This window comes from Martes martes (assembly GCF_963455335.1).
Source record: "Martes martes genome assembly, chromosome: 7".
Classification (NCBI taxonomy): Eukaryota; Metazoa; Chordata; class Mammalia; order Carnivora; family Mustelidae; genus Martes; species Martes martes.
In genome coordinates, this window is record NC_137894.1 from 114,674,172 (window position 1) to 114,694,911 (window position 20,740).

Genomic DNA, 20,740 nt, shown 5'->3' on the forward strand with positions numbered 1-20,740 from the left:
GGACGTGTTACTGGAGTAGAAACAGAGAACCCAGTCACACCTGCCTGGGGAAAGGAGGTGCCAATGTCCTGGAACCACCTCCCTAGGTCTTGCTGGGTGGCTGGGCATGGGAGTTCGGATTCGGTGAGATTCCTGAGACAACTGTGGCAGTGATCCCAATCACGGGGCTATTTTCTGCCAGCCATGTTTGTGCCCTGCCTATGACTGACCCAGGGGTGGTTCCGATCACACTGGGTTATCACAGTCTGTTTCTCAAGACACTGAACTTGGGACTGACAACAATGGACATAGTGGAATTGTGAAGTGAGGATAGGACAGGCAGAGGAAGCAGGTCTGAGGGGCAAAGGTTTGCATAGGGACGAAGAAGAGGACAGGGAGAGAGGGGGTCAGGCTGACCCTGTGTTTCCTGGCTCTGCTTTGTCCTGAGACCCACCTGCACCAACTCCAGGAAACACCTATGTACCTTTCTCATAAAATCTTCTTTCCTGCTCAACTGAGCCCTAGCTCACTTGTTACTTGCAACCGAAGTGTCCTAAGCAATAGAGTTATGAAGACAGGAACCACCCCGCCGGGGGAGGGGCTTTTCTTCCTGGCCGGAAGCATCTCGCTCCCTGTTTTAATTCTGTGCTCACCACACAACCTCCTGCCCCAGGATGTGGTCTCCTGACATGTCCACCAGGCTGGGCCCCAGCCTTCTCATCTGCCAAGTGAGAGGATGAGACTAGATCATTAGTTCTGGGTTCTCACTGACTATCCACATCACCTGGGGTGCAGGCAGGGGTGGGTGGAGTTGCTAATGGATTCCTGAGTCCTACCAAGATTCTTTAATGCCTCCAAGTTCTAATACATATTATCTTACCAAACCCACATCTAGTGTGTTGTAAAAAGCAGCTAGCGTTGATTTTAATTAGGTATAGTAAGATACACAAGAGCAATCATCATGAAAAGAAGTTTTGTAGTCACAGATCCCTAGAAACAAGGGGCAAGGTATGTCATGCTGAGTCACAGGGAGAAGCACGAGGGTTGGTCAGGAGGCAGGAGGAGCAGGAGGAAAGCATGGGCAGGAACCTTTATTGTGATTTCCATGGGAAAAGACAAGGCACAGCAGGAAGGCTTCAGATTGGCTAGTGTGAATCATTTCAGCAGGCTCTGGGGTGTAGAGGCCATCTCTAGTTATCTGGAACTTGACCTTGGGGTGATGGGGGCAGAGGAAAACTGCCTCCTGCAGTGGGAGAGGCAGACAGAGGAGGTGGCTCAGAGTACTGGCATCTGGACTGGTTAGTCTGCTTTGGTTACAAGGTTGTGCTCCTGGATGAGTAGTTGGTGATCTCTAAAAATTGGCAAGTCTGAGCACTTCTGTGTTGTAGTGGGCATGCGCTGCTCATTCTGGCCAGCATTCACTCCTCTACCTGTAACAGCAAGCTAATGTTCCTTTCGGGAGCCAACCCTCCATCCCGCATCAGTCTACATGGTTTGGAGGGCTGACTCCACCCCCTAGCTCTTTGGGTGTGGGTCAAGCGCGACTAATCATGTATCCCGTAAATACTTGGTGTGTGCCTACTCTGGGCTAGTCACTATTCTAGGTGTTGGGACTCCAACAGTGAACAATGCTTGCCACTAGGAGGTTTACATAGGTTTGGGGCTGGGCGCATGACTAGAGTGTCAACCCTGGGGATTTTGCTGGTAATATCTTCCTCTAATATCCATTGTCCCTTTCTTATTAGAGGAACCTTATTTTGCTTGCAATAGTCCTTTTTCCAGCTAAAAATCTTAATTTCCTAGGCTTCCTTGCAGGTAGGAGTGGTCACAGCTCTAACAAAGAGATTTAATTGAAAGTCTATATGATGAAGCTTCCAGGAAGGTGAATATTTTTGTGATAAGAGACAAGCTTTAGGAGACACTGGGTAGCTCAGATCATGACCCTTGAGTCCTGGAATTGAGCCCTGTGTTGGGCTCCCTGCTCATCGGGGAGCCTGTTCTCCCTCTCCCTCCCTGCTGCCCCTTCACTCCCTACTCATGCTCCTTCTCTTGCTCTCTCAAATAAATGAAATCTTTAAAAAGAGGCAAGCTTTAGTGACATGTGTCTCTTGCCCTTTGTCCTTTCTCTCTGTTCCTGGCTGGAACACAGGCACATCAGAGGGGCAGGACCAACTGGAAACCTTGAAGACAAAAGCCACCCACTAAGGATGGAGGAACAGAAATGGATATTGGGTGAAGGATAGAGCTGCAAGACTCCCTAATTTCAGGACTTATGAGGTAACAAAAAATTCCTCGAAGCAAATGTTCTGTCACTTGAATTTTCTGTCAGCTTAATTCAATCCTTGACTCAGAGGCACCACCTGTGCATTGAATTAACCCAATGGGATGGAAGTCTGGATGGCTGGTGGCCATCTTTGCAAGCCGTGCAAGGACAAAGCCAGCCCAGGGAAAGCATAGCTGAGAGATGGACAGTATTTTGTAACCACTGGAGCCCCATGTTCAACTCTGCCTGAAGGTAGATTCTCCTAGGGAACTTGCCACAGTGGGCTTTTTTTGGCTTAAACCAGGCTGAATTGGGTTTCTCTAACATTAAAAGAGTGTGGACTGGGCCACCTGGGTGGTTCAGTCAGTTGAGCGTCTGACTCTTGATTTTGGCTCAGGTCACAATCTCAGGGTCATGGGATTGAGCCCCGCATCAGGCTCCACGCTGGGTGTGGAGCCTGTTTAAGACTCTCTCTTCCTCTCTCTCCGCTGCCCCCCCACCCCCACGGCATGCATGTGCCCTCTTAAAAAAAAAAAAAAAAAGTCTGGACTAACTCATGGGTGAAAGGTGTTTGGGGGTGGATGGGTAGCAACAGGGGTCATGGGACAGTGTCTACACCCAAGGACATCTCCCCCACCACGAGGAGTCCCTGCTGGCCCCCACTGCCTTTCCTTCAAGTGTAATGTCAGGGACATCTGAGAGATGCTCCCCATGGACTCCAATTGATTTACAAACACAAGCAAGAGAAGGACCGTGTCATTTGTGTCACTCAGCTCTCAGGTTTTCCTTTTGAATTCAGTAGAAAATTACAATGTAATGATGTGGAAAAAAAAACTTTAAAACCAACAGTAACAAAACAGATGGCTAATCATACTGGAGGCAAAAATTAAGAATAGATGCAGTTGTTGATGGAAAACTACAAACAAATGAATTGGGACAGTGTACTAGGCACTTCACCTAAGGAAGTGGTTAATTCGTGGGATGTGAGGCTGTGTCACTGTGTGATCAAGATATATACATGAACCCTGGAACAAGGAGTGTCTTCAAGATCTAGGGACTATAGCTCTAGACCAATGGCCCTCAAATGTGAGTTTAAATCTGAATTCCCTGAGGAGCTCATTAGGTGCCACTCTCCCCCACCTCCAGAGCTAATGGTTTGGCTGGTCTGGAATGGGAGCCCAAGAATTTCCATTTCTAACAAGATCCTACGTGCTGCTGCTTGTGCTTGGACCACACTTTGGGCAGCACCCCTTCTGGTCAGTTCTATATTTAAAAGCAAGTGAGATACAATTAACATTAAAAATTCACCCACTTAAATGGATAATTAGTGGGTTTTCATATATTACAAAGCTGTGTAGCTAATCACCGCTATGTAATTCCTACGTGCTTTTCATCACCTCCAAAAGAAAACCTGTTCCCATGAGCAAGTCTTCCCCATTCCCTTCCTCTCTCAAACTCTGGCAACCACTAACCTGTATGTAGCAGATTTACCTATTTTAGACATTCCATATAAATGGAATTATAGTGCATAGGCTTCTGCGTCTGCCTTTCACTTATGTATGTTTTCATAGTTCATCCACGTGGCAGCAAAGGGCAGCATTTCCTTCCTTTGTATGGATGAATAATGTTGCATTATATGGATACACCCACCAGTTTGCTTCCCCGTTCATCACTCCATGGGATTTTGGATTGTGCCTACTTCCTGGCTACAACTGATGCTATGAACATTCATGTGTGAGTTTTCGTGTGGACATAGGTTTTCATTTCTCCTGGGCATATAGCTAGGGGTGGAATTGCTGCCTCATAGAGTGACTCTACATTTAACTCTTTGAGGAACCGACAGACTGTTTCCCAAGAAGCATACCATTTTACATTTCCAACAGCAACATTTGAAGTTTCCAAGAGGTCCAAATCCTCGCCAATACATTGCTGACTCTTTCAAATCAAGCCATTCTAGTGAAGTGGTATCTCACTGTGGTTTTGATTTGCATTTTCCTGATGGCTAATAATGTTAAGGATCTTCTAACATGGACTTACTACTCGTGTATCTTCTTTAGATAATGGTCTATTCAAATCTTCTGCCCATTTTTAAAATTAAGTAGTCTTTTCAGTGTTGAGTTCCAGGAGTTCTGTATGTATTCAGGAGACTAGATCCTTATCAGAAACACAATTTACAAATGGTTCATTTCATTCTATGAGTTGTCTTCTCACGTTCGATGTCCTATAAATCACAAAAGTTTTAATGAAGTGCAATTTATGCTTTCCTTCTGGCTACTTATGATTTTGTTATATTTAAGACTCCATGGTCTAATCCAAACTCATGAATACGTTTTCCTCTAAGAGTTTCACATTTTTAGCTATTACCTTTAGGTCTCTGTCTTGTACTGAATTATCTTTTGTATATGGTGTGAGTTTGGGATCCAGATTTCTTTTTTAATGTGGCAATCATTTTCCTAGCACCATTTGTTGAAAAGTCTATTCTTTCCCCATCAAATGGTCTTGGCATCCTTGTCAAAAATTATCTGACCTTAAGTGTATGGGTATACATCAAAAGTCTCAAAGTCTATTCCATTGATCCATAACTTCTACCCTTATTTCCAATACCAGTCTTGATTACATCTTTTTAGTAGGTTTAAAACTCAGGAAGTGTGAGTCCTTCATCTCTGTTCTTTCTCAAGATTGTTTTGGCTATTCAGGGCCTCCCACATTTCCGTACGTATTAGGATTAGCTCATCAATTCTTTCAAAAAAAAAAAAAAGCTAGTGTTGATTTTGATTGCTGAGAATCTGAAGATCAATTTGGGGACTTGTGTCATTTAAAAGGTTTTTATGTCTTCCTATCCATATACATGGGATGACTTTCCATTTAGATCTTTACTATCTTTCAACAATATTTTGTTGCATTCAGTGTGCACGTCTTGTACTCCCCTTGTTAAAGTTATTCCTTGGTATTTTATTCTGTTCAATGCTATTATAAATGAAATTGTTTTGATTTCATCTTCAGGTTAATTGCTCATGCACTAAAATGCAACTGAAATTTGTACATTGCTCTTGTATCCTGCAAAGTTAGTCTTACAGTTTTTTGTGGATTCCTTAGAATTTTCTATACGCAAGATGTTATTTATGCATAGTTTTATATTTCCTTTCCAATCCGAATGCTTTTATTTTTTCTTGCCTATTGACCCTGCCTAGAGCCTCCAGCACGATGTTGAATAGAAGTGGTGAGAGCGACATCTTTGTCCTGTTCCCGGTCTGAAGGGGAAAGCTTTCAGTGTTTTACCACAATGTAGGATATTAGGTCTTCCTTCCCTTTATCACATTAAGGAAGTTTGCTTCTATTCCCAAGTTTGTTGTGGGGTTTTTCATCCAGAAACAGTGTTGGATTTTGTTAGGTGCTTCTTCTCTACTGAGATGATCATGTGGTTTTATTAACGATGCGGTATTGTATTTTATACGTTGAACCAACCCTGCATTCCCAGTGTTAAGTTTCACTTGGTTAACTACATTTCATAAAGAGAAAAACAAAGCCCCATGAAAGTTAATGAACTGTGCCAAATCTCACAGAAAATTAGAGGCAGAGCCACAAACAGACTGTGCTTCCCCAGTTGGGGGGTTGGGTGGAGAGGAGGCTCCAGGCTGGCCTTTGTGGAGAAGCTGGGGGGCGGGGAAGGTTTGAGGAATGCAGGGGAAGGTGGAGCATTGTCAAGGAGGGACTGACGACTGACTACCTCACCATTAGCCAACATTCCTGCCGTGCCTCACATCTTGGAGGTGATTTTCACACTCTCTGTTCTTCATGTCGACTTTTAGGGGATATTGTCCCTATTTTATAGGTAGGAAAACTGAGGTTTGATGGAATTCAGGGACTTAAACATCTCAGAAAGTGAGAGATGGTGCCAGGACTTGAAGGCGGGTCTTTAAAGTTTAAAAATCCTCAGTCCATGGTGCTATATTGCTTGTCTGCCCTCTGAGTCCCATGATTTCAAGGCCTGTGGAAGTCCTTTTGCTACCTGCCACCTGGTGGAGGTGTCAACCACCCAACTAGGGCCTCCCACCCTTAGCTCTTGGCTCTGACTGAAACAGAAAAGCCCTCTTGAGAAAGGGAACTATTGAAGTTTTCTTATTCCTTGGGGCAAACGAACTTCCGAATAATTTTTAGTTTTTAGTACATTTTTGTTTTATCCTGAAATTTAGACTTATAAATTTATCCTGAAATTTAGACTTATAAATGGATTGCTTCCCGAAGGGCACAGCAATTCCATGGTTAGCTGTAGCTAGATTGCCAGGTTCGAACCCCAGCTGTGGCTTATGCTACCTATGTGAACTTGGGAAAGTACTCAGCCTCTATCTGTTTTCTCATCTGTAAAATGGGTGAGAACAATGGTTCCTGCCTTGCAGGAACTGAAATAAAACTGAAAATGAGCCAACACACATGACGTGTTTACGATAATACCTGGTGCACAGTAAACACTAAATTTTAACTATTGTTGATGTTAATGACCACATTAACTTCCACTTCACAGGGACTCTTGTCAAGCACTGGGTTGGGGGGTTTTACAGAGAACAGTCTCAGAGAGGTTAAGGCAGTGTGCCCAAAGTCACACAGCTAGGAATTGGCGGACCCAGAAGTCCAACACCAAAGCCTCGTAAGGACCCGCTCCTGAATTCTGGGGTGTGGGTTTTGATCCTGAGGGCACTAGAGGGGTGAGCAGAGGCCCCATGGGCAGCAGATGAGATCAGGACTACAGTCATGCTGAGACGCCAGGCTGAGGCTTGGGAGGGAGGGGAAGAATGGAAGGGAGGATGAGAAAGCACACACGAGGCTTCAGCCAAGTCAGAGGCAGGCCCCTGACATGGGACTGACAGGCTGACATGGGAATGCAGGCAGGGCTGGGCACACAGGACTCAAGGCCCAGGGAGGTGTATCTGGCGGTCTAGGGTAGAGGCCTGCAGGGCTCATGGGGTCGGTCTGTGGGAGGTCTTCTCCAAGGGAGAGGCCTTGGCTTGGTCTCCCCTCCCTCAGACACTCAGACACTGGCACAGTCAGGGACCACAGTTTGGCCACTAGGACCCTATTCCTGCCCCCATCCCCACAGAAGCAGCTGCTTTGTGGGGAAGAGGGCACAGATCTGATCCATAGATAAGATCTCCCAGGCCACAGAGAAGCGGGGCTGAGCAACCTGGGCTGCTGCAGGTCCCTGGGTGAACCTAGCTCTGGGGATGATCCTATGTCCCTCACCGAGCTCTGTGGAGGCTCCATGTCCAGCTCAGACTGGATGTAATGGGTCCCATAGCTGGAAGGTCATCTGGGGTTGGTGCGTCAATGCCTCGTTCTGAAGACCCCAAGTTACGGCCAGCTCTGGGCCTCACTTCGGGGATCTCAGGGCATCCAGCAGAAAGAGCTGTTCTCCCCACCACTTGTCACTGTGTGTCAGTGGGTGGATGGTCAGCCTCTCTGAGCCGCTTCTGTGAGATGGTGGGGAACCGCACCCCCTCACCCACCTTCAGGAACTGCGGGGAGGCCAAAGGAAAGCAGAAAGTACAGAGCTTACTGCCCAGCCTCTGAGGGCCTCGTCTGAATTTGGAGGCCCTGGGGAGCATGAAATTAGAGACCGCTAATCCCAGAAATACCGAGAAATAACACTCACTGGCTCTCACCCCCGCCGGCATGCCCTCTAGCCTTAAACATTCCGCAAAGCCTGCAATGACAGGGTGGGGTGGTTGGGTTCCTGCTGTCTGAAAACCATGCAGACCCAGCCACTGGCCTCCTCCCTCCCCTTCCTTCCTGTCACCCCTGGCATCCTAGAGCCTACATGCTAGCTTAGTGGAGGGCCCTCTTGGCCAAAGTCAACGGTGGCACCAAAGGACAGTACTTCGGAACTGGGCAGACTTGGAGCCAGCCCCAATCATGGCACCTACCCACCTGAGTCCCAGTTTGCTCATTTGGGAAACGGGGACCAACACCAGCCACCCAGCAGGTCATGCTGAGCCGGCTCTCAGCTCCCATGCCAACCTCCCTCTTCTGGTATCTGCAGAGGTGTCTCCCAGGTTCCCTTGCAGCTCCAGGTCTGGACTCAAAAAAGCCTCCTTCAAATCTGAGAAGAATGGAGGTGGGGCGAGGTTGCCTTTCAGCTGTTCTAGATGACTCCTATCTAGCAGGATCCCTGGATACTGGGATTTGCCACAGGGGGTCCGAGCCCAGGCACTAGCTGCGTGGATATCCGAAGATCTGGCCACCCTCCCTGTGCCCTGTTTGTGCTGCTGTGGGGGCTGAGACCCAGCTGTGGCAGCAGCCTCCTGGCCCCTGGATCGCAGCTCTGACAGGGATACCTGGAACTCATGGTTCCGTGGTGTCCTGGTCCACACCGCCCTGATGCTGATGTGGCAGCCGTGGAAGCAGGTGTGGTGGGGAGGCTCTGGGGTTGCTTCTGGTGCCCAGACTAAATAAAGTGTCCTTCCCATGATCACATAAGGCACCTATGTCTCTGTATTTTCGTTTTCCTGTGTCTCAGATGGGCTACACCCTGTATCTCCTGATAACGCGAGAGGCAGCAGTCGTGGGTCCCACAAGGGATGCAGGCGCGCATGTGCACAGACGGTCCTCCCTCAGAGCTACCTTCTTAGGGGCCACCAAAGCCACGTTGGCTAGCACAGTGAACGGACTGGGGGCAGCCACCTGGCCTCTGGGCGCATGGCATTCTCTCTTGCTCTCCAGACCCTGGAATTCAGATGCGGCACCAGCGAGCTAAGGTGGGGGAGTTGGAACGGTCATAGGCCACTCTGGGGTCCATGCGAGGCCACAGTCTGCCGTGTGGACTGACCGAATGTCCGAAAGCCAGTCTGACAGGCATCTGTGGAGAAATGAAGACAAGGACCAGGAGGAGTCCTGACACCTCTAGCAGCCCCAAGTCCTGCCCCTGGAGGCCTCCAGCTGTTTCTGTGCCCTGGGATCCATGACACATCCCTATAGCCTTACTGTCCAAAAAAGGTCCCCCTGTATCTTGTGGGAACTTGTGTGGTCTTTGTGTTGCCAGCACGTGAAGAGGCTCTGGGACCCCGGAACAGGACAGGTCCGGGCCCTCTCACCCTCACACTCCCAGCATACACCATGCTGGCCTGGCGGCAGGGACCCCACAGAGCAGCATCTGGGGTAGACGGCCTGGATGTTTGGTTCTTTCTGATCCAGGCTGCCCCTTGGGAAAGCCTGTGCCCCTCTCTGGGACTTGGCTTCCCACTCTGTAGAAGGAGGCAGCAGGTCTTTAATTCCCACCCTCCCTTCCGATTCTAGTGTTCAGACACCGTTTGTCACGAACCACAGCTACCTAGAGGAAAATGGCTTCCACTTAGATTAAAAAAAAAAAAAAATTGAGCTTCTTTCTCCACTATGTTCTATTATGTTTTTTCTAAACCACCCATAGCCAGAAAGTGAAAATGATCCAAATGTCTAGCAACAGATGGGTATCCATACAAGGGATTACTCAGCCACACAGAAGAATGAGGTACTGACATAGGCTACCACACAGATAAACCTTGAAATGATCCTGAGGAAAAGCAGCCAGTCACAAAAGGCCACCTACGACACGATTCCATTCCTATAAAATGTCCAGGCAGATAAATCCGATGGGACAGAGCAGCGGTTGCCAGGAGATGGGGGGATGTGGGGGGAGGGATGGGGATGGTTGCTCGGGGGGAGGGGTGGTAGAGAGCGGCTAAAGTTGATGTGACGGTTACTCAGCTCTGGGCATCTCCTAAAACCCACCCGTTGTATACTTTTTTTTTTTAAAGATTTTATTTATTTTATTTGACATACAGAGATCACAAGTAGGCAGAGAGGCAGGCAGAGAGAGGAGAAAGCAGTCTCCCTGCTGAGCAGAGAGCCTGATGTGGGGCTCGATCCCAGGACCCTGAGATCATGACCTGAGCGGAAGGCAGAGGCTTTAACCCTCTGAGCCACCCAGGCGCCCCCACCCATTGTATACTTTAAAGGCGTGAGCACTAGGGCAAGTGAATTCTAGATCAACAGTGCTGTCATAGGGTAGAAATCGCGTGCCTAGCACGACGAGCAACGTGTGGAATTGCTGAATCACTGTATGACACACCAGAAACGAACACCGCATATTAATTACACTGGAGTTAAAATGTAAAAAAAAAAGTTGTTACATTAAAAAAACAAACAAAAGAAATGCTCCACCAGCGTTCGTTCTGATCGGGCTGTGAACGGACAGCTCAGCAAGGGCAAGGATGCTCCCTTGAAATCCTGACTTTGACCTGCGGGACTTCTTCTCTGGCAGCTCCGGAGATGAGGCAAGAATGCGAGGCTTTCCGCCCTGTAGAGCAGCACACCTCTGGGGGCCTGGGACAGACAGGCATCGTGTCTGGACCATCACGTGTACACGAGCCCATAGCACCTGGTTTCTCCGCTGCATTCCCAGATGGGCTGAGGGACTCCGAGGCGAGAACATGCCTACTTTCTAGGGCTTTCTAGAGTTTCTAGAGTTCTGTTTTGGCAGCGCACCCCCACCCCTGCCCCCTCCGGGTTTAAAGAGGCCAAACAGAGCACTCTCATCCCACCTGGGACAGGTTGCTCCAGAGACACACAGAAGCGGGGAAGATGGCCGGGCGTGGGAGAATAAGCCCTAAAAACATCCCCAGATCTCCAGATTGCCTATGCTGAATGTTATTCTGATAAAGGAAGAGAAGGTAGAGCCATGCCATCCAAGGCGCAAGGAGGGCACGTGTGAGGTCCCCAACACTTTACGCCCCCCACACACATCGTTTGGCAGTCCACTGGCTGGACTACAGTGCTGGTCCCTGAGCACATCTGCCGTGAGAACGCCAGCGTGCAGACTGCGGTCTGCCCCTTCTTCCCGGATGCCCTTGGCAAATACACCTCTCTGTGCCTCAGTTCCTTCACATGGGAAATGGGGAGCATGGCACCCGCCTTCTAGGGTGTTATGTAGACTCGGTGGGTGACTACATGAAAAGCCCCTTGCCTGGCCCATAGTAGGTGATCGGTAAGTTTTACCTCCTGCGACTGTTCAAGCCCCTCCAAGGATGTAGACTTTGGAGAAACACACATTCATGCCAGTCTCTCCACTGACAGGAGCTGCACAGCCTCGCAGATCCCGGATGCTTATACCTGAGGTCACCTGCCAGCTGTCGGACAGCCCGGGGGCTCACGGTCGGGACTCTGCTCCCCAGTAGGCCAGCCTGTGATGGCGTTCACAGCTCGGGGGGCACAGGATGGAAGAGGGGCTCCCCCCACTTAATGGCCGTGTGACTCAGAAGTCACTCAGCCTTTCAGGGCCTCAGTTTCCCTCTGCAAAACGGAGATAAAGATGATGCTGCATCTGAAACGTGCTGTGAGGAAAAATAAAATGCTCAGTGCACACAGGCGGGACAGCACAGTGGTGAGCAGGGCTGCAGGCCCGGACCCCTCCCCTCCTCCTAGAAGCTGGGTGACTGGGTGACTGAGTGAGTGGCTCAGCCTCTCTGCCCTCTCCTTCCTTCTCTGCAGAATGGAGAACATCGTCCCCACCTCATGGGAGGATTCAATGAAAGCAAAAGCACGTAAAGCTCTTAGGACAGGGCATAGCACCCAGAAGTCCCCAGAGAGCCCTATAAGGATTCCTGACTTTTCACTCCAGGCCTGACCTACAGCAAGTCCCCAGAGCCATCACAACAGTGGCAGACGTGAAGGCCAGCATCCCCGTACATGATGGGATTCCCTTACACTTCGAGGGGCAGAAGAGAGGAGTCCCATTGACCCCCTGGGCTAGTCAATCCACAAGTTAGCCACAAAACAACCTGACTATGGACTTTCCCCGGCCAGGCTGGGACTCAGGATCTCCAGCTGGCAACCTCAGAGCCATTCCCTGGGGTTGTAGACCACAGTTTCCATGGGAGAAAAAGCTTCTTTCCTCTTGCTTCTCCCCCAGGCAATGGCTGGTCTGGGGAAGCCTAATTACCAGCCTCTGAGGCCCAGAGTGGGAAGAGCAGGTTGCACTGGGTGTCCAGCAGGCCAGGTGAGTGCCAGGGCCGGGCTGCTGCTGAATGTCCCCGGGCTCCAGTCCATATCCCTGTAATCCTGCATGCGGGTGACAGAGCCCGGGGGCCACAGGCTGGGGCCACCTCCACCACCTGTCCACTGTTTTGGAAAGGAAGACGAATTGTGACATGCATACTGTAGTGACCTGCCTGCATTTATCCAGCACACCTGCAAGCTGGCCAAGGACGGGGACCATGGCTGTCCTGTTCCCACCCGCATCCCCAAAGCCCACAGTGGTCTCATACCCAAGTAGTTCCTGAAAAGAGGGATCTTATTGGCAAAGTGCCCAGAGGTGGGTACCTGGCACGCAGGTACTCTTGGACCCTCAGGATGACCATGGCTCCAGGCCTCCAGGGATCCTCGCCCCTGTGACTCTTCTAGAACATAGCTTGCAGTCCAAACAAGGCAAAAGGTATGAAAAGCCAGATATAACAGAAACCACGTGATTCAAGCCCATAATCCAAACGAGCATTTCCCACACACCTACTATGCATCCGTTGGTGCCCAGAGATGGTGGTTAAGTACCTTACACACTACTTAGAGCAATCCTGGGACATAAGCACTGTTGCCCCCATTCTGGGGCTGAGGAACAGGTTCAGGTAGGCGAAGCATCTTTCCCAGTGCTACCTGCCGGGGAGGGGTAGAACCAAAACTTGAACTCGGGACTTCTGGACTCCAGAGCCTGCCTCCCAGGCTGCCCCTGACCCCACAGAAGGACTGTGCACAGAACTGGCAGGCCCCGATTCATCCCGCCATGGCAGAAAGACGGGTTCCAAGCTGACCAGAGGAATGGCTCCTTCCCTCCTCCCATTCCCACCACCGCTACCACTTTCCTCATCCCTGGTGACTCCTTCCGGGGCCCAGCTTAGGGGATGGCTAGATCCCTCTGGCCCAAAAGTGCCTCCGGGGCCATTGGCCAGCCTCGGGTCATCGCAGGGCCCCCACCAGAGAGGTGGTCCAGGGCCTGGTGCCAGACCCGCAGACCTTCTCACAGGTGCTGCATCCCACCATCTAAGTTCCTTTAAACCTCTGTCCACACCGGCCTCACTTTTCCGTGGCCGCCGTGCGGGTCTAAACGGGCTGCAGCCACAGGGCCCCCTTTTCACGCCCCAGTCCTTAAAGGAGGTGAGCAGAGGAAAGAGGAGGAGGAGCAGGAAGTAACTTGTGGTTTCCAAGGGCAACACCTGGACACACATCCGCAGGAACACAGAGGGAGAGGGAGCTTTCCACAGGGACACAGGAAGCCCGGCCTGTTCCTGAGAGCAAGAGGCAGCAAGCTCGGGGCGGAAGCTCCCAGCATTTGGCTCTGCTCTGAGCTGAGCCCTGGGGAACGTCCTGGAGCCTCTGGCTGGAGGAAGAAGGTGGACCAGCTGTTGCAGGAAGCGGGGGGCTGCCAGGCAGGGTCGTCCTCCGGGCCAGAGGACTCACAGGTCCACAGAGCCTGGGAGCTCCCAGGCCCAGCCCTGGCAACATAAGCAGCCTTTGAAGCCCCCCACCCCACCCCAGCCCCAGGAGCTGAGCCCCCCAGACGGAGTCCTGCAGGGAGATAGACCCCATTTCCCACGGCCACTTGTCTGAGAAGCTCCAGGTCCTGGGACAAAACCAAGGGAGGGACGGCAGGCCTTGGGGTCCACCCCACCCAGTTGTGCCAAACTCAAGGGTGTGAGGAAACGCAGAGGCGAGTTGTCCTTACACATGGCTGCCCAGAATGGCATGTCCCTTCTTTGGTTTCCTGCCAAGCCCTGGACAGCAGGCCGCACTCGTACAAGGGTCCACACAAAGTGGCCGGGGCAGGGTGGGCCCCACACCCACCAAGTGGGGACTCTGCCACGCACCTCATGGGACTGGAGAAGACAGCTCACAGCACGGGAACTCCTCCCCAGAAAGCTTGGCGGGACCACAGCTGCCTCTCCCTCCACATCCCAGCCCCCGCTGCATCTGGGCTCTGGCCCCTGAGGAACTGAAACCCCTGGGGAGCCCGCTGCCCCGAGTCCCCATGCTCACCCTGTGTGGACGCGGGAGAGGAAGTGGGCTGCTGGTGTTACAATGAATGGCTAGGGGGGTTTCGGGGTTCCGGATTCCAGGCCTGTGTCTGGACTGCTCATGAACACAGAAGTGAAAAATGCTAGGCGGACCAGGGCCCCGTCCCAGCTTTTCAGACTTGGAGCAGGTTCTGCTCTGGGGGGGACACACTGCCCTCCCGGGATCTGGCTGCACAGGAGAAGGACACCCATTCTTTCAGTGGCCCAGACCTGGCCCAGGGGCCAAGCTCCCACCTAAATATAGTGTGACCTTTAGCCTACAAGACAAGCTACATGAGCATGACCTCTACTCCCCATAGGCTTCCAACAGGTGTGCTGACGTGTCAGGGATGTGTCCGACACAGCTCCCCTCGCCCCTCTGGTCGGCAGGGAGGTCCTGGTGGGGGTTGCTAGACCCCAGGGCTGGGCCCCTCTGTGACGTCAGTGAGGAGAAAAATGTCACTTTCCTGGTCTGCCCTTCATGTGAAAGAAAGCTGGGAGGTACTCACAGGGATCAGCACCTCCTAATCTAGCCAGTTCCCAAGAATCACCCAGAGAAGGTTACAAAATGCTGATTCCTGTGTCCTGTGCCGGTCTTTGAAATGTCCGTGTTTCAGAACCAGACCCTGAATTTTGGGAAGCGCCAGGTAGCTGTAAGCAGCGTGCCCCGGAGACTCTGATCGAGGAACCCCGAGGCAGCGCTGTGATCCCAAATGGAGCCTCTATATTCAGGATGAACCATGATGGCAGAGTATCCCAGCCTGGCTAGGCCCCCCGCCATCTACTTGGGGGCAGGAGTCTTCCCGTAACACGGGGATGAGGGACTGGACATCCTCTCTCCCCACAGAGCCATCTCTTAAATTATATGCTCTGTGATCCTGATGTTAAACACAAAATTCTTTTCAGGAAAACATCAAGTTCCGGACTTGAAAATCCTGGAATTCTGCTCCCTCTCGGGATGGCAGGACACCGAGGCAAAAACTCTGAGACCGGGGCCTTCATCTCCCACCTAGGACTCAAAGGCCTGCACAGAAAGCTGGTTAAAGAGGAAGGTACACTGTGTGTGTCTGGGGTTCCTCTTGCATCTGAACTCGCTGGACAGATACCTGCTAATCCCCTCCCGTGTGTCAGGCAGGAGCGAAATAGACAAAGATCCCTGTCCTTTGTGGAGGTGACATTTTAGCTGGGGGAGACACATAAGGGAAAAAAAATATATATATATATATATATATATATATATATATAAAATATTTCACTCTGCCTGCCTCTCTGCCTACTTGTGATCTCTCTCACTCTCTGTCAAATAAATAAAGAAAATCTTAAAAAAAAAAAAGGGCACCTGGTGGCTCAGTGCATTAAGCCTCTGCCTTTGGCGCAGGTCATGATCTCAGGGTCCTGGGATTGAGCCCTGCATCGGGCTCCCTGCTCAGCAGGGAGTCTGCTTCCCCCCTCTTTCTGCCTGCCTCTCTGCCTACTTGTGATCTCTCTTTCTCTGTCACATAAATAAATAAAATCTTCAAAAAAAATTTCAAACAGGGTTCTCAGGGAAGGCCACCCGGAGAAGGTGACATTTAAGCAGGGATCTGAAGCAGGGGAGGGAGCAAGCCCTATGGCCCACGGGGGAAAGTGCATTCCAGCAACAGGCAAATGCAAAGGTCCTGAGGCAGGGCATATGGGTGTGTTCTAAGGACAGAAAGGGGGCCAGTGTGGCTGGAGGAGATGGTGCATGAAGGAGAAGAGCAGAAGTTGAGGTCAGCAAGGAGCTGGCAGTCAGAGGTCACTAAGCTTCAGAGGTCACGCTCCAGTGAGATGGAGGAAGCTGAGGGCTTGTGTACAGGTAGGAGATGTTGTCAAATGGAGAAGGTGTAACCATCTATGGGTAATTTCTGGCCTTAGAATATGCTGTCAGTGAATGTTGGGTGGGAGAATCAAACCAGGTCTGTGAAAATAACAGTGGTGGTTGCTTTTTCTTATTGCAAAAGAAAGACCGGTTGCCCTGGGCATTTAAGTGCAGTCACTAGGGGTTACTGGGGTTCCCTACGTCTCCAGCTGACCTGCTGTCTGGCACATGCCAATGACCTAATGTCAACCCATCGCACAGCCTTCCTCGGCCCTCGTGGGTCCAGGTCTCCGTCCTGAAGACCTCAGCTTAGCCTGAGGGCCCCGCACCCCCAGAACTCACCAGGCATGGAGAAGGGGGACAGGAAGGCAGACTCAACTGGCTCCGGCTCTGCGGGGGGCGGCGGCGGCGGGGGCTGTGGCTCCTGCTCCCGCTGCGGGTCGCTGGGGTTTTCCACGGGAACATTCCCATTCTCAATGTTTTCGTGTCTCCCGTTCTGAAGTGGCTTGCTGTTGGCACCGTTCGCTGAGTTGATCAGTCTCTGCCGCTGTGTGGACAGGAGGCATGTCAGACGCCAAAACATGGGACAAAGTGTTCCATGGTGGTTTGTTCCTTACAGACGCACAGCCCTGAACGGCTTCTGGAACACCATCCCTGTGCTCCCTGAGAAATGGCCCAAGAACCTCAGACTCCATCTCAGTTTGCTCATTTCCAGGTGGACTGATACCGGGAAAGCCTTTGGGGACTGGGCAGAACCTGGGCCTCCCCTTCTTAATGCCAACCAGACCACCTAGCCCCTGACTCTGGAAGGCAGTGACCATTCCAGATCCTTCACTGGACATTTATAAGCTGCCTGAAGATAGTCACAGGAAACGTCCCACATCATTTTTTTAAGTGTTTAATTTTTTTCAGGTCTGTTGTGCAAAAAGACACTCAAATGAAGCATATAGCTCAATGACGTTCTCCATCAAGGTGTAGACCATTTTCAGCCCCACAGAAGAGTCCCTCAGGCACCTCCCTGGTTTATACGCCCCTTCTCTCCAGAGGTAACCAAGGTAACTGCTATTCTGACTTTTATAAACATCAGTTTGTTTCTCCTGAACTTGAACTTCATATAAATGGATTCAAATACTATATATTACTCTACGTGTGGCTTCTTTCACTCAATATCTGTAAAATTCATTCTGGTGTTGCCTGACCGAGTAGCTGACTATTTTTCATGGCTGTCGACTATTCCACTGTACAAATAACCCATGATGCACCGTGCAGTTTCCCTTCTTTTGTTCTTATGTTCTTATGAAGAACACTACTATGAACATTTGTGCACCGGTCTTTTTCTGGACAAAATGCACTTGTTTCTTTCGGGTATTTGGGAATGCAATTTCTGGGTCACGTAGTACCTGCATGCTGAACCACGTCACACTCGTATCAGCAATGCATTATAATTTCCTTTGTGTCCTGTTCTTGTCAGCACTTGACCCTGGCAGCCCTTTCCATGCGAACCATTCTGGTGGGTGTGTGATGGTATCCAACCGTGGCTCTGCTGGCATTTCCCCGCCGACCAACGATGCTGAGCACCTTACTGGGTCACTGGCCACTGGGTTGGTCTCTGCTGTCCCAGTGCTTTGCCATGTCTAATGGGTAAGTCCTGAACCAACCTGTCCCCCTCCCGGCCCCATCTTGTAGTGACTGACAAAGGCTGCCACCCTTCCACCCACGCGGAAGCTGACCTTCCTCACCAATTCCATGGGCTTCTAGAAACCAGGGAAAGGCAGAAGCCACGTTTCAAGAAATCAGCAGGTTTCCATCATCCTTTGCCTTTGTCCAGCTCGCATTCATTTGGTTCTGATTTTAACCACCTGTGTGTCAGCCTGAGTTAGGCCTTGGGGGTAAGGACTGTCACACAATGGACAAATATAGACACCTCCCGATTCTTCACCAGGAGACTAAGAGTGTGTGAATGTGTCCCCAAGGCACTATATTTTCTACCTGTGTGTCCAATGCCTATCCTCACGGTTACCTGGAAGTTAAAACATCATTATTAAAATACATGTTATTTCTCTTTTAAAACAACAACAACAAAGGAACTGACCGTTTAACTGCCTTCATGTTGGTTTTAGGTAGGGACTCCTAAATCATGAAGCCTAGGGTGGGGTGAAAATTTTAAAATTCTTTTTTTTTACAAGTGTGTTCACAACACTTAGCCTACCAAAAGACCAAAGAGATCTGTGTCTGAGACAAAAGCCCAGTTGTGGAGGCATAATATTTTGCTACCCAAGTAGCAAACCCAAGTACTATTAAATGACAGGTGATTCCTATAGTTAAACAAAAAACCTGGCTGTGTAAGGACAGAATTGTAAGGAGGTAGGCATGACTTAATGGCAACATGAATGGTAGCAATGGAAAGGGGTCATGATTCTAGCTTAATAGGAATCAACAGAGCATTGTACCTAGAAAAATATCTACGTTACCTGAGGTTGTATTAAAAGAGGCATAGATTATAACACAAAGGAGGTGATGGATCCACATGCTGAGAGAGACAAGCTGGAAGATGGTGATGACAGGAACCCTTTTACATCAGGGAGGGTGGGAGGTTCTAAGGATATTTCAGTTCAAGGAGAAAATCAGGGGGTGGCGATGTTCAAAGAGTTACCACTTGGAAGAGGCAATTATAAGCAACTCAAGCAGGGGCTGAACATTTCAGAGGGAATAAAGATAGAGAAAGAAGGGTCTGAGGAGGTGGACTCACTGACTCCTGATAACCTATGCAGTCCCATTTTTGCAGTCTAGACGCAGATTTGGGTGGGAATTCCTGTTCTGCACTCGTATTAGCTGTGTGGCTTTGGGCAAATTACTTTGCCTCTCTGAGAAATTGGAAATCTCATTATCCGCTGCAGAAGGTCATTAAGAGGTAAGATATCCTGCACTTGGCCGGGCCTCAGCAGTCGGATGGACCAGGTCAAAATGACCAGCACCCAGGTGTGAGATGAGATGGAAACTGAAGGTGGGGGAGATTCGGAGCACCTCACTGCAGGGGCTCTGGGTGAGGACAACCAGGTGCAGCCTTGGAGTGAAGGAAAACCCCTCGCACACCCTCTCCCATACACCTGCCCCCCGTGCAAACCCCTCTCAGCCACTCTGTCCTCTCCGGTGAATAAACAAGGGCATCTGTACCACAAGCACTAGACTCTATCACGGCTTAATTGCGGCTTTGCAAACATCTCTAATGTAATTAAAATGGCTGAACATTCTAATGGAATTAAAATGACTGAACATTCTAATGAGACCCAGGGTCTTAAGAAACAACTTTGAAACTGGGCATTTGGGGTTTTTTTCCCTCCCCCCACTCCCATTCTCTGATGAAATTACCCCAAGATACAGCTTTGCTCCCATGCATAGTTTACGGGTTGTGTGCCACTGAAATTTTAAGTGCAGTTAGCATCTGGCCATTCTCATTAAGAGAAACTGAGGCCCAGGAATATCAAACCAGTTAGTGGTTAATGTGAGATTAAAAGTCCATCTCCTCTCCCAAGCCCGGCCTCTCTGTATCCCTATGCTCCCTGCCAGGGCACTCAATCCCAGGCTGGTGGGGGGGTGGTGGGGGGGACACAAGGTCTCCCCAGCAGCCTAAAACATCTGGGGTGGGTGCCAGTCAATATTTTACCAGCTCATCAAAACCCCAATGATTTCCCTGGTGGGCCTGCCATGAGAAAGCTACTGTGAACCCACATCCTTCAGGGATGTCCTCACCCCCATTCAGTGGGTACAATTATGCTCATGAAAGATAACCAGGATTCAGCAAAATTTCACCAATTCCTATTTCACTGACCTGGGTCAAAAGGATTCAGAGTGATGCAAAATTTGCAGTGTTTCTCTTTCTTTCTACATCTTCCACAGGGAGGACGTATTACATACAAAAGCAGAAATGTTCAAAATACAGAACTTTTCAGCCCTGGGCGAGATCATTTCTGCATACCTCTGACGTGCTAACCATGGATTATTAGTTATCAAATTTCCGAGCTCTCTGAGAACTACCTGGGTGTGAGGGTAAGGACTTCAAACTCCCATATGCACGTATGTGGCAAAGCCTGGAAGAAAGTTGGAAAGCCATTAGAGTGGGGGCATCTTTGCTATAGTTTCTGGACAAGAAATAGCACTAAAACTGATTTTTTCCCCCCAAGTGAGAAAGAGGGCACAAACTTCAAGCAGAACAGGAGGGTGCAGAGTGAGAAGGAAGTCCTCAGGGGTAAGTGACCTTTGCCAGTGTTCTTGGTTTTCTCCTAGAGTTGTTCTGTCTGTAGAGAACAAGTGTGTGCTCATTTTTTTTTTTTTTTTTTTGTCCTAAAGAACACTTTAAAGAAACAACCCATACTTCCAGCTGGCCTTTCTCCACTTAGCTTTCCTTTAGTGCCTGACAAAAGTCTTAGTGGCACATCTTAGAAATTGTATTTGATTGCTGCCTGCCTTGTACCACACCTTTGGAGAGGATCGTGTGCTGCCCGCGGGTAACATTTGGGCCTCCTTCCATAGCAGGGACAGCAATAAAGGCCAGCCTGGCTGAGGACATCCTGGTGGCCCAGCAGCAGCCCG

The 20,740-nt window shown here is 50.1% G+C and overlaps 1 protein-coding gene across 1 annotated transcript in view; it reads right to left on the reverse strand.

The window, feature by feature from the left end:
- Nucleotides 1–20,740, reverse strand: part of SLC24A4 (solute carrier family 24 member 4) — a gene marked incomplete at its 5' end in the record, with an annotated part of 163,169 nt that overhangs the window by 20,195 nt on the left and 122,234 nt on the right. Inside the window, one exon of the mRNA XM_080809752.1 lies at nucleotides 16,493–16,697. Coding sequence (XP_080665878.1) covers nucleotides 16,493–16,697 — 205 coding nt within the window. The remainder of the gene's footprint in view (nucleotides 1–16,492; nucleotides 16,698–20,740) is intronic.